This window comes from Hypanus sabinus, chromosome 7, assembly GCF_030144855.1.
Source record: "Hypanus sabinus isolate sHypSab1 chromosome 7, sHypSab1.hap1, whole genome shotgun sequence".
NCBI lineage: Eukaryota > Metazoa > Chordata > Chondrichthyes > Myliobatiformes > Dasyatidae > Hypanus > Hypanus sabinus.
Window position 1 is genome coordinate 57,819,345 of NC_082712.1, and position 14,881 is coordinate 57,834,225.

Sequence of the window (14,881 nt, forward strand, 5' to 3'; positions counted from 1 at the left end):
CGATGTTGCCGGACCTAAAGAATCATATTTTGCGGGAAGAATGCTTTTTTTTCCTGCTGCATGAGTACTGCAAACAAGCTGTCTATCACAGAATTGCCAAGGAAGTCTCTTTAAGGATCTAAGTGTAGCCTGAGGGAATGGACTTTGGGGAGGTCTGCAGTATATTTGCTAGCTGCTCCAGGCTGAAGGAAAAGTGGATGAAGCCTCCTGAGTTTGAGTAGTGTTCCTAATCAGAAGTGAGCAGTAAAGTTGAATGTGAGTAGAAGCCAGAAGTAGACCATTGACCCCTGCAAATTGTCCCTACCATTTGAAAAACTTCGTGGCTGCAGCTGTTTCGTTGATAACTGGTTTATTATTATCACGTTTTAAAATACAGTGAAAATGTTATTTCATACCATCCAAACAGATCGTTCTCTACATTAGTAAATCACAGTAGTACAGGGGAAAGCAGTAACAAGCAAAATATAGTGTTACAATTACAAAGAAAATGCAGTGTAGACAGACAAGGTGCAAGGCCATAACGAAGTAGACTGAGAGATCAAGAATTCATCTTTATCATAGAAGAGGTTTGTTCAAGTGAATTGCAACAGGGGGATGGAAGCTGTCCTTGCACCTGGAACTGTTTGTTTCCAAGCAGTTTTTATCTTTTACCCTTTGGAAGTGGGAAGAAAAGGAAATGATTGGGGTGGGGGGGAGTTCTTTGGTTATGTTGGATGAACCAGTAGAAAGTCCATGGTGAGACAGCTTGTTTTCATGACGGACTGGCCTGTGTCTGCAGTTGTGCAATTTCTTGCTGTCTTGGGCAGAGCAGTTGCTATACTAAGCAGGGCTGCATTCAGATTGGATGCTTTCCATGGTGCATTTGTGACAATTGGTGAGGATCAATAGCCACTTGTGGAATTTCCTTTGCCATCTGCCTGGTGCCTGTTACTAATAACTATAGATAAGAGTGCTGCTGTCGTTCCCAAAGCGGGAGGAAACGGGGTTATAGTGTCTCTGTTGGTGGGAGGAAGAGATGTTCACCCACGTGCCCTCCACCAAGAATTTCTAGAACTGTTTTGCACAGCTGATGTTCTGATCTGGTAGGACATTGGGGAACAGACAGCATACTGACCTTCAACAGAGGGTTGAAGAAAATATCTGGGCTTGCCCGGAAATAGAGAGGCATAACCAGTAGGTGGTACATGTGTAATGGGCCTTATTATCTCAGATATTGTGAACTAATTCCATATTATGGTAAATCAGAGCACAGAAACATTCCTTTGCCCAAAGTGGAATGTCTGCCATTTCTACAAGGCCACCTCATGGATGTATCTGAGCAGTGTGTGTTTTCAATCAACATTGTTTATTGAGCTTGGCTGCTCAGAGGGAAAATTCCTTCAGTAACTTTGGAGTGAGGGAAGCCTGTACATTTCGATACTGTTTCCACACCAGCTGCAAAATTCAAAATAAATTTATTATCAAAGCACATGTATGTCACCATATACAAGCCTGAGATTCATTGCCTTACGAGCAAACTCGAAAAATCCATAGAATAATAACCATAACAAAATCAATGAAAGACCACCCAACCTGGGAGTTCAACCAGTTTGCAAAAGACAACAAACTGTGCAAATACAAAAAGAAAGAAATAATAATAAATAATTAAGCTATAAATAGCAGGAACATTTCAATGATGGGTCAAGTGAAGTTGTCCCATTTGGTTCAAGAGCCTGATGGTTAAGAGGCAGTAACTATTCTTGAACCTGATAGTGTAAGGCCTGAGGCTCCTGCACCACCTTCATGATAGCAGCAGAGAGAAGAGAACATAACCTGGGTGTTGAGGGTCTCTGACGATGTTTCATGCAGATGTTCTCAGTGGTGGGAAGGGCTTTACCTGTGATGGACTGGGCTGTACCCATTGCTTATTGTAGGATTTTCTGATCAAAGGCATTGTTTCCATACCTGGCTGTGATGCAGCCAGTCAATATCCTCTCCACTACACACCTATAGAAGTTTGTCGAAGTTTTAGATCTCATGGTGAATCTTCGCAAACTCCTAAGGAAGTAGAGGCACTGCTCCTCTTTATTGTAATTGCACTTATGTGCTGGACCCAGAACTTCCAAAATAATAACACCAAGGAATTTAAAGTTATTGACCCTTTCCACAACTGATCCTCCAATGAGGACTGGCTCATGGACCTATAGTTTCCTCCTGAAGTCAATAATCAGCTCCTTGGTCTTGCTGACATTGAGTAAGAAGCTGTTGTTATGCACCACTCAGCAAGATTTTCAATCTCCCTCCTATATGCTGATTCATCACCATCTGTGATTCAGCCTACGACAGTTGTGTCATCAGCAAACTTGAGTAGTTTTTGGGTAACCAGATCTTGAAATTGATCCACAGTGAGCCAGTATGCATTTTATTTTACTCTGAGATCGTTTATTTAATTGCTGAGCATCTTTGCACATTTGAGACCATGCTCAGGAAGTGCCAAACAACAACAATGTATTGTTATTTGGTGCTTAAATGATGCTTCCAGAGCCTTAAAGGAGGGAGGCTTAAATCTCTTCAGTTCCCTGTGCACTCTGGACAGTAAAGGAATTTGCAAATTGGAAACTAATATATGCACAGCGTCATCTCACATATAGCAACATGGCAATGACCATCTGATCTCTGTCCTTTTTGATGCTAATTTTATGGAAGATACGAACCAGAGCAGAGTGAAGGACTCCCTTGCTCTTAGTAACCAAGTCCAGGGGGTATCATGTTCAAAGGAGTAGGAAGGGACTGGATAAGGTTGAAGGTGTGACCCATAAGGTTACTCGTAGGCCCAGTCGAGACGCTTTGTAATTGAAAGACTGCTCTGTGTTTTGCAGGAGGGATATGGACAAGACGGAGAAATTGATGAAGAGGAGGATGAAGAGGAGGAAGATGAGGATGAAGGTATTAACCACACTTCTTTTTCTTCACCTGTAGACCAAATACAACGCAAAGGAAGTCATTCACCACCACCCCCCCCCCCCGCCCCCGCCGATGTCAGCTCTTGTTGAATTTCTCCACTTAGTCCAAATCCACCAGTTTTTTTTTCCATTGTAACCCTGCAGACTTCTCTTCAGTTATTTCCCAGCTCTCCTTTGAAAGATAACGTCGTACCTGGTTCCCAAATCCAATCACATGTCTCCTCATGCCAACTCCACCCTTCTCGGATAACTTTCACCCTTGTTCACTTTCTAACTAATCCTTGCACTTGAATTCAAAGTTCTATCAGTTTTAGCCTCAAATTCAAAAATCTATGCCTGTTATTATCTTACCAAGAAACTTCTCATCCTCCTTCACTCCGCAGAGCAAAGCCCCAACTCGCTCAACATTCCCTCGTAAACCGTGCTCTTGAATCCATGTAGCATCCCAGTGACTCTCCTCTGCACCCTATCACACCCTTCCTATAATGAGGCAACCAGAACTGAAAACAATATTCCAAGTGTGGTTTTGTGGAGCTGCCACATTACCTCATGGCTTTTGAACTCAATCCCTACCTAACAAAGACCTTCTTAACCATCTTGTCAACTTGTACGGCATCTTTGAAGGATCTATGGGCATGAACCCCATATCCCTCTGTTCCTCCCCACTGTTAAGAATCTTTCCATAAACATTGTGCTTTGCCATCAAGTTTGACCTTCCAGAGAGTACCTGTATCACTTCACACTTTTCCAGATTGAACACCATCTGATATTTCTTAGTGCAGCCCTGCATCCTGTCAATGTCCTATTACTGCCTACAACAACCTTCTGCACTACGTATAGTACCACCAACCTTTGTCATCTGCAAACTTTCTAACTCACCCTTCCACTTTCTAAGTCATCTTATAAAATAACAAAGAGTAGGAGACCCAGAACAGATAGCTGCGGAGCACCACTGGTCACGGACCTCTAGGAGGCAGAACATGTTCTATGAGGCAGCAGTTCTCCTGATCGTGCCAGTGTGCTGCCCTTCAGTCTCTCAACCCTGATACCATTCAGTTTATTCTAACTTTTACCCCTAGTCTTGACCATGACACCATTCCAAAATCTGTGCTGTGATGATAAACCTAGTTGAGGGCTAACATTTGCTTCGTGAAAGTAGCTAAGCCACATTTTAATGGATAGCTGTTTGAAGCAACAAGCAAAGATATCCATCCATCCCTCCTTCACTTTCTCCCTCCCCTTCAATTAGTACTGCCCAGTAACTGCTGATTTTAATCCTAGCCCAACGCAGGACAGTTTACGGTGCCCAATTAAACTACAAGCCGGAATGTCTTTGGAATGTGAGAGGAAACACATGCGGTCATAGGGAGAACATACAAAATTCTTACAGGGAGTGGTGGGAATTGAACCCAAGTCGCTGGTACTGTAAAGCGTTGAGCTAACCACTACACTACCGTGCCACCCCATATTGTGAGGTACGTGGTGACAAATGATAAGTTGGTTTATTATTGTCACATGTACTGAGGTACAGTGAACAACTGCTTTGCATGCCATCCGTACAGATCAGTTCATCACATCGGTACACTGAGCTCCGATAAGGGGAAAGCAATATCAGAATACAGAGTATTCAGTTAAAGTGCTATGCGGGTATTCAGTAAAATACGTTGACCTGAAGCTCATGGCTGAAAAACTTTGCTGTCATTTTACAGATGAAGATGAATGTGCAAAAGGACAGAAAAGAAAACGAGACACAGACGATGAAGGGGAAGAAGATGATGATTAGGAATCCAAGTGACCTGAAAGACTATTTAGTACTCAATGGGCTCTACTGCCCTTCCTGCCCCTCTTGAGCCCTACCCCAGATTGGCAATTGCTGGGTATCGTCACAGCACTGAATATCACTGAGCCAGCAGTTGTCACTGTCTTGACATTCCATGTATTTATAATGCAGTTAATCGATATTCCATGGAGTAGTAAAACTGGGTAGAATTTGGTCCAGTGCTTTTATGATGTTGGGGTTTCTTAGGTTTCCTGCTAAGACTATTACCATAGCAACAAGAACAGATGAAGTGATTTGGATAGTCATGTTTGTAAAATGGCTGCCTGTTACAGAGAGGTTATAGCATTGATCTTTATGTAAGTCAAAAGCTTTGTAAATAAAATCTTAAAATTTTGGATTTGTTCTACATTGCAATACCATTTTGGGTGTTATTTACAAATGCAAGATGTTTCTAAACTAACAGTTTTTGGAAAGTTAATAAATGGTTTCTTTTAAAAAGCCTATTCATTTTTAAGTTCAGTTTCTGGGCTTTTAGTGTGGAAGGTAGCTATCTTGGTGGGAATGGGAATAAGCACGGTGGCATCCCTAAGTAGATGGGATTCCAGACTCCTGGTGTAACCTGGAGTCTGTGCCTCTGCTCAAAATCTGCCCATCCATGTGAATAAGGGGACAAAGTGATGCCCAGCATAGCCAGATAGTCAAGACTTGTGCATCAAGAGTTCTTGGGAAACCTGAGCTCTTAAAACAGGACTGAGCATCCATTTGAGGTACAGGAAGGACAAAGAAATCAGGAAAAGAGGAACACAATCTCAGAAAAATGCTCAATAGGACTGCCTGAGGATGGTTGTCCTGGAGAATTAAAGTTGAAGTTGACTCGCCACTGCCCACTATGGGACATAACTGTAAGAGCAGAGCTTGCTCTGTTTGCGTTTTACGATCATGGCTGACCCTTTCTCCTAACTCCACTTCCCAGGCTCAAATGCATTTTCCCTAAAGCTCTGAGCATCCAAAGATCTCATCAGTCTCAACCTCAAACATACTCAGTGGCTGAGGATTCACAGTAGATCGAATCATTCTCAACCCTCTGTGCGATGAATTATTCCACCTGTTCTCAGCTACGTATCATCCTGGGAAAAGTACCTACTGGAACTTGTCCCATAGGGTTGCTACCTCTTGCCTCTCTTAAAACCCCACCCGCTCTGGCTCAGTATTTTGTATGTTCAGTTGATTTGTGTCTAGTTTTAATGCTGTTCTTGCTGGTCATGATATACTTGTAAATGTTGTGGCCTTTTTTTTTGCATTGTTTAAAATTGGGTTTATTTCGGGGAGCAACTCTTGTGCCTTGGACTTGATGTGTGCGCTTGTGACTTGATAAACACCAGTTGCCACAATCAGTGTTATTGGTGGAGAGCATGTGATCAACCTTCACAGTGCACCATCATGGTCCCTTTGTTCTGCTTTGCACTGTACTTGGAACACAAGAAAATACGAGCAGGAGTAGGCCCTTTGGCCCCTCAAGTCTGCCCCACCATTTTTGGTATGATCAAGGCCGGCCTGCTCCGAGCCCCATCTCCTTTTATGAGCCAATAACTATGAGTTATATTATGAGTCTTCAATTTACTAATCTAATGCTTTGAAAAATGCTCTGTATGTTTCCTCTTAAACAACCCAAATAATCTAGCTTTCACATCCCTCTTGGCTATAGAATTCTGAAATACTCAATCTCTGAGGAGGGTGTGGTTTCTTAATTTTCAAGTTTATGTAATACAGAATTTCTTTTAACACCAGCTGAATTAGTAGATAAGATGACTGGATGATTAAAGTGGAGCAGAGGAATAATCCTGTTATATTAAATTGTACAGAGGACTGTTTGGTCATCTCCTGTTTCTAGTTTTATTCTTATGATATCATTTCTTTAAAAAAAAACCACACATCTTGCAGGAGTGGTAATGCGGACTTCTCACCGGTCTCCCAAACTCTCAGGGATCTGTGCCCAGTAATAAGTCAGTTGAGCAGGATATGTCTGTCAGGGTCAACAATTCAACCTGGGTCACCTCAGTAATTCATCTTTATTGAAACTTGTAGCTTATCCCCATTATTGGTATCTTAAAAAATAACAGTGCTTTCCACATGAAGATCCCAACACTTTCAGAGGGCAAAATAAACAAAAAAACTGAAGATCTGAAATCTGAAATAAATACAGAAAAAGTTGCCAGCATTCAGTTGGTCAGGTAATATCTGTGGAAGGAGAAACACACACAAATAAATAGATTTCTGCTAATATAGCTGTGTCCCTTACCCAATGTTTGAATAGGGGTCTAATTCAGTAAACCATAAGCAGGGTGAAGGAAGTTTTACCGAACTCCTGCAGAGAGTGTCTGTTCTCAGACTTGACACAAAATGCCGGCGGGATGTACTGCATATTAATCAGCTGTTGATGTTTGATCTTGGCCTTGGGAATTTCCTTAGAGCCTCCACACTTTCCTCACTAAGGAAAGACTCACATCGTAAAAGCACCTTTCATCCTAAAGCAATTTCCAACCAGTTAAGTAGTTTAGAAGTTAACTACACTTGCAAGATACATATCAGATCATTTGTGAGCGTGGAGTTCCCATAAAACAGCAACGCGGTCTTCATTTTTGATTGAATGATCAGCATTGCGAAGGGTAGAAGGCTGTTCCCCTGCTCATTAACAAATATTACAATATGATTTTGTCCCTTCACTTGAGAAAGCAGATCTGGCTTAGCAGCTCATCTGAATGTCTGCCAGGGATTTTGTGGAATCTCTGGAGTATGACCTGAACTCAGAATCTTCTAGTCAAGAGGGTCAATTGTGGCCATAAGTTCTATAGTTAATACGAATAAGGGATTTAGGAGGGAGAATGCTGGGGTTCCAGATGTGATGTTATGCTCTGTCAGAATGATTTTGAACACAAACTCAGCATTTAAATTAGCATTCATGGACAATAAAATCATAAGTTATAGGAGCAGAATTTGGCCATTCCATCATTGCTGATTTACTAATGCCCTCAACCCCATTCTCCTGCCTTCTCCCTCTAACATTTGATGTCCTTGAATCAAGAATCAAGAAGCTATCAAACTTCACTTTAAATATACCAAATGACTTGGGCTCCACAGCTGTCTGTGGCAATGAATTCCACAGGTTCACTACCCTCTGGCTGAAGAAATATCTTCTCATCTTTGCTATAAATCGATGCCCCTCTTTTCTGAGGATGTGCATTCTGGTCCTGGACTCCCCCACTATAGGAAACATCCATTCTATCTTGGCTTTCAATATTTGATAGATTTCAGTGACACCTCTGCTCACTCTTCTAAACCTCAGTGAGTACAGGCTCGGAACCATCAAACACTCCTCAGGTGTTAACCCTTTCCTTCCCAGGATCATTTTCAGGAATGTCTACCCCTCCACAATGCCAGTACATCCTTCCTTAGATGAGGCAAAAGCTGACCATTTGAGTTAAGGCCCTGCATTAGGGTCTGACGCAGTCCTGGGGTCCTGATGTAGAGTATCAGCCTGTTGACTTGCAATATTTGTCACCACAGATGCTGATTGACCCACTGAGTTCTTACTGCATTGTGTTTATCTAGATCCCAGCATTTGTTGTTTCTTTTTTTCTGAGTTTGAATACCATTGTTTAGTTTGGTTGGAGTTTTGATGCATGAAGGAGTGATGTAGGGGATGACAAGATGTTTCCCATTGGTGATAAAAGTCAAGTTTTTAAATCTAGAATGTCATGTATCTAAAGGAAGAAATTTATAAACTCTAAAAATCAGAATGTTATCCTCCTTGTGTTTTTCAATTCCCTTCATTGTGGAACGAATAACTTTATTATGCAGTTCTTAAAATTAAAAAAAATGTTTAAACTGTTTTAATCTCAGGATGAGCCAATGAGATTTGCAACCAATATATTAATTCTGAAATGTGACCATTGTTACATAGACAAATGCAGTAGCTTACTTGTATACACAAAGCTCCCACAAGCATTAAATAAAATCTCTTATTTCTTGAGTGATGTTAGCTAAAGAATAAAAATTAACAAAGGCATTACAGTCATTATTACTAACTTGACTCTCACTTCTGTGTTTAGTACGTTCTAGCATAGGAATGTTTTGAAAGTTGTGGTACATGGTGCTATTGGGTCCATGCCATAAAAGGAGCTTAACAGCTGATAAGTTGGTGGCATTGCCATGTGATTAGTAATAGTGCGTAAGAATAATCTCAGAACAGTCTTAAAAAGAAAGCAGACTGATTTCCTAGTTGCACGATTTAAGTGTAGTATTTAAACGATACCAGTCCTTAGCAAAGTAAAAATTGTAGCTTGATCACTCTGCTCCCCTTTACAATCTAGAAACCTTTCCAGATTGGGTAAGCAAGTTTCCAAATATTCTGCTGAATTGTTTGAGTGGAAATTGCAAACACCGTTGTATTTGGCGCACGTTATCCTGCTCATTTGCTAATGCGAGCTTAAAGAAAATGAGCAAGGTAACAATGCCCTGAGATAACTCCAAATTAATAGGCACGGGAGGAAGATGCGTGTTTACAGACTCAAGTCTGGTAAAGATGTGTAAAATATTTTTGATTTATTGCTTGGAATATTCGTTGATTAAATTGGCTTATAGAGAAAGTGCTCTCCATGACAAAATAAACATGATGTGTATTCAGCATTTATTATTGTTGGGGAAGAAATGATTTATATGTGTAGAAAATATATATATATCCTCCTTGAAAATTGCAAATGGATTTGCATCTACTATTTATGGTTTGGATAGCAGGTTGTAAACTTCAAAGTGCATTTGTTAATAATCACACCAGAGCTTAAAATGTAAAAAAGTACATGCACCTGTTCAATTCTTTCTGCAAGAATGTTTTGGAGAGATTTGTGTTTAGGGCTTATTTGGATTGTCTTACATACAGAATACTGTGTGTGTTCCTGCATGCACAGGTGTGTGTAATTATCTCAACAATATCTATGATTGAAGCAGTAATTTTGATTAAACATACTCGAAGCCATGTCAATGGGATCTTTAGCATCACTTTGATACAAGGTAATCTTCGATGTTCTGCGGGAAAGGAGGGGGAAGTAAATGTGACAATTTTACTCCTGTGAAAGTAGCTATTAGGATTGTTACAGAATTCAATAACTTCACTAAGGCCAAACAAAATTATGAATTTTGCTCAAGATCTTTGTTATTACAGTTCTGGGCTCTCAATCATCCCTAAATTTAATTTATTCTAATTTGACATTCAAAAGCAACGCAGCTTCTAAGCTCTGGAATTCCCTCCCTAAATATGTCTGCTTCCTTGCATTGCTCTTGGGTGCATCTTAAAACCTATTGGTTTATCCAAATGTTTGTGGCTCCGTTTCAGACCTTCCAATGAAGCATATGAAGGAATAGTCCCTTTGGCTGATGATCTCTATCCCAAACGTGATACCAAATTAAACTAAATCTATCTGCCAGCATGTGGTCTACCCTCCAGTTCCTGTATGACTGTCTAAATGGCTGTTTGACACCACTACTGTGTTTGCTTCCATCACCATCTCTGGCAGAGCATTCCAGGCATCCACCCAGCAGTTCGATTCATTCATCAGTCACTGGGTTCTCATTTCTCTGATCTTGATGTGCATGTCCGTTGATGTTGATTTTGATCAGGATATTCCTCAAGTTGTTAATGTACCTTTGTGAGCAGGTTCTCCCTGGTACCAGGTGTGCTACACGTAGCTGCTGTTGCAACGCAGTGCTGCATTACCTATACAAGTTCATCTCACACCTGCCTTGCATGACTCCAACTTTTTAACTCTGTCTAATCAACTTTTATTTTCTGCCTCTTTCTTTAAAGAAAACGGTCAATTTAGGGAAGCTGGAACGTTAGTGAAACCAACATGTTTCCAAGAGTAGGAAGCCACAATATTAGAAAAGTGCTTCCATTTAAATTGCACTTCCAGGCAGTGCGAAAGAGCTTAACAGGTAATGAAGTACTTGTAGCTGAGTAATTGGTCTATTTTTGTTTCACTGACTTGCACTGAGAAAGTATTTCTCATGCCATTCACATTACAATGTCAAGGTAGTTCAAGGGGAAGGCAATACATAATGCTGAATATAATGTTACAATTACAGAGCAAATGCAGTGTAGGTAGACAATAAGCTACAAGGACCATGATGATGTAGATTGTGAGATTGAGAGTTCAACTTTTTCTTTTCAGAGGTCCATTCAAGACTCATAACACTGGGATGGAAGCTCTCTTAGAGTACACATTCTCAAAGTTTTGTACCTTCTGTGTAAGGAATAAACATTTGCAATATTGGGAAGAATCTCCCCATTCTTAAAAAAATAGTACTGCGGGATCTTTTTATGTGCACTTGTGAGAAGAGGCAGGGCCTTTGTTTAATGTCTTGCCTGAACAAAAACCCCTCCAAAATGGAAGTTATTTTGTATTGTGTGTGAGAGAGCAGAGGAGGTTGTTCATTTTGCAAGATTCTATTTGGTAATGACTCATTTGGTTACATTTCTTGTAGCATGATTCTATTTAGTAATAACTCATCTGGGTCTTGGAGAGCCTTGTGTCAAAAATGGCAGGGGAGTCTTTCAAGCGATGCCTGCCCTGGTTTGTGAGGTGCCATCTTAAAGGAGCAGGTGTTAATCTCCTTTTCTACATATCTCATCTTCTCCATGTGTAACCATGCAATAATCCTCACTGGAAAAGTGATAATTGCTGCAGCTAAGTAGGAGTAATCACCTTGTTTTATTTATGAACAACATGATACAAGTATTCAGTTGTATGAAAATAATGTCACACTTCATCAACACTTAAATGTTTGAAGTTACTAGCACTTCATTCCAGTAAAAATCTTCCCCTGCTTTCACTAATTGAAACATGATACTTCATTAGAAGAGGCCATTTGGCCCATCATATTTCTGAGAAAACCCTGTTAAATTCATTCTATGTTCCCCTTGGTCTTTTCCCAGGGCTTGTAATTACTTTGTTTTTAAGTATGCATTTTAATTCTCTAATGATAGATGCTCCAGGGACCAGATCAGACCATTGTAATTGGTGTGTTTTCAAAAAAAAATTCTCATTTCCCAAATCTCCCTAAATGCCTTAAATCTGTATCCTTGGGCTCCTACCCCTCCTCTAAAGGAATAAACCATCAACATCTCTGTATAATACTGAAGGAGAGTTTATTGTAAAATAAAGATTACAACGTAAGAAAAATAAAAACAGAAAACGGTGGAAATATAGGGACAGTGGATGCCTCTGATAGGACAAAATCAGGTCACCATCGGGATAAGCCCTTATCAAGGTTGTCTGGTCAGTGACTGAATGGGAGTATTTAGAAAGCAAAAGTTGTAGGAGTTGCAAAATCTGGAGCAGGAAGAATGGTCAGTAGGTCAGGCTGGACATATCCTTTGCTGTTTTATGTTCTCACTCTCTAACTCATTCACAGGATAATGGTCACCTAGCATTGCTCCATCAGAGATATCTCCTTCCAACAATTTTTGCAATTTAACAAGCTGTCTCCTTCCCAGTTCTGACAAAGATTCTTAGACCTGAAGCATTAACCCTGTTTCTCTTCCCACAGATGTGGCCTGACCTACTGAGTATTTCCAGCATTTCCTACTTTAGATTTCAAGCATCTGTAGGTTTGTTTGTTAGAACATAAGAAAGTACACGCCCATGATGTTGTGCTGACCTCAGTGGGCGTCACTGAGCCATGGCTGAAAGAAAGTCATAGTTGGGAGCTTAATATCAAAGGATACTCTTAGTATTAAGAGGATAGGCAGGAAGGCACAGGCAGTGGTGTGGCTCTGTTGGTAAGAGATGGAATTACATCTTAGAAAGACGTGACATAGGGTCAGAGAATGTTGTATCTTTGTGGGTGGAGTTATCAAGTTGCAAGGGTAAACAAACCATTAAGGGAATCATATATAGGCCTCCAAATAGTATCCAAGATGTGGGGTTGAGATCTCAGAGGGAGCTGGAAAGGGCAGGTAATAAGGGGAATGTCACAATTGTAATGGGGTCTTCAATATACAGTACTAGGGGATTGGGAAAATCAGGTTGGTGTCAGATCGCAAGAGAGGGAATTTGTTGAATGCATACGAGATGGCTTTTTAGATCAGCTTGTGCTTGAGCCTACTCGGGGAAAGGCTATCTTAGATTAGGTGTTGTGTAATAATCCAGATTTTATTAGGGAGCTTAAGGTAAAGGAACCCTTAGGAGGAAGTGATCATAAAATGATTGAATTCATACTGCAATCTGAGAGGGAGAAGTGAAAGTCACATGTATCAGTATCACATTGGAATAAATGGAATTACAGAAGCATGAGAGAGGAGCTTGTCCAGGTGGATTGAAGGGAGATACTGGTGGGAATGATAGCAGAGCAGAGATGGCTGAAGTTTCTGGCAATAGTTCACAAGCACAGGATAGATATGTCTCACAGAAGTTCTCAGACAGTAGGAGTAGGCAACTGTGGCTGACAAGGAGAATTGAGGATTGCCAAGAGAAGGGCATTTAACATAGCGAAGTTGGGTGATTGGAAAGTTTTTAAAATTCAACTAAAGACAACTATAAAAAGTCATAAGAAGGGAAAAGATGAAATATGAGGGCAAGCTAGTCAGTAACATAAAGCAGGATACCAAGAGTTTTTCAGTTATATAAAGAGTAAAAGGGAGGTGAGAGTTGATATTGGACCATTGGAAAATGGTGCTGGTAAGGTGATAATGGTTGACAAAGAAATGGCAGCTGAATTTAATGGATATTTTGTATCAGTCTTCACTGGAAGACATGAGCAGTGTGCCAGAGGTCCGTGAGCATCAGGGAGCAGGAGTGAGAGCCATTTCTATTACAAAGGAAAAAGTGCTTTGCAAACTGAAAGGTGTTAAGGTGGATAAGTCACCTGGACCAGATGGAGTACATCCCAGAGTTCTGAAAGAGGTTGCTGAAGAGATAGCAGATGCATTGGTTATGATCTTTCAAGAATCACTTGATACTGGCATGGTTCCAGAGGACTGGAAAATTGCCAGTGTCACTCCACTCTTTAAGAAGGAAGGAAGGCAAAAAAAAAGGAAATTATAACCATATAACAATCACAGCATGGAAACAGGCCATCTCGGCCCTCCTAGTCCGTGCCGAACTCTTAATCTCACCTAGTCCCACCTACCCGCACTCAGCCCATAACCCTCCACTCCTTTCCTGTCCACATACCTATCCAATTTTACCTTAAATGACACAACTGAACTGGCCTCTACTACTTCTACAGGAAGCTCATTCCACACAGCTATCACTCTCTGAATAAAGAAATACCCCCTCGTGTTTCCCTTAAACTTCTGCCCCCTAACTCTCAAATCATGTCCTCTCGTTTCAATCTCCCCTACTCTCAATGGAAACAGCCTATTCACGTCAACTCTATCTATCCCTCTCAAAATTTTAAATATCTCGATCAAATCCCCCCTCAACCTTCTACGCTCCAATGAATAGAGACCTAACTTGTTCAACCTTTCTCTGTAACTTAAGTGCTGAAACCCAGGTAACATCCTAGTAAATCGTCTCTGCACTCTCTCTAATTTATTGATATCTTTCCTATAATTCGGTGACCAGAACTGTACACGATTAAAGGCCAGTTAGCCTGACCTCAGTGGTTGGGAAAGTGTTGGAGTCCATTATTAAGGACGAGGATTCAGGTACTTGGAGACTAATGATAAAACAAGTCAAAGTCAGCGTGGTTTCTGTAAAGGGAAATCCTGCCTGATCAATCTGTTAGTTCTTTGAGGAAGTAACAAGCAGGGTGGACAAAGGAGAGGCAGTGAATACCATTTACTTCGATTCTCAGAAGGCACTTGATAAGGTGCCGCACATGAGGATACTTAACAAGATAAAATGCCATGGCGTTACAGGATAGATACTGGCATGGATAGAGGAATGGCTGACAGGCAGGAGGCAGCAATTGGGAATAAAGTGAGCTGCCAGTGACTAGTGGTGTTCCTCAGGGGTCAGGATTGGAACCACTATATTTCACATTGTTTGTCAGAGATTGAGATAAAAGAATTGGTGGCTTTGTGGCAAGTTTGCAGACGATATGAAGATAGGTGGAGGGGTAGGTAGTGCCAAGGAGGAAATGCGACAACTTGGAAGAATAA

At 40.8% G+C, this 14,881-nt stretch overlaps 1 protein-coding gene across 2 annotated transcripts in view; it reads left to right on the forward strand.

Moving 5' to 3' along the window:
• The window catches only part of anp32b (acidic (leucine-rich) nuclear phosphoprotein 32 family, member B), a 68,036-nt gene extending 62,813 nt beyond the window's left edge, over window positions 1-5,223 (forward strand). For both annotated transcript variants that reach the window (XM_059974706.1, XM_059974705.1), the window contains exons 6-7: window positions 2,859-2,925; window positions 4,652-5,223. In XM_059974706.1, coding sequence (XP_059830689.1) covers window positions 2,859-2,925; window positions 4,652-4,725 — 141 coding nt within the window. In that variant the 3' untranslated portion in view covers window positions 4,726-5,223. The remainder of the gene's footprint in view (window positions 1-2,858; window positions 2,926-4,651) is intronic.
• The last annotated feature ends 9,658 nt before the right edge of the window (window positions 5,224-14,881 follow it).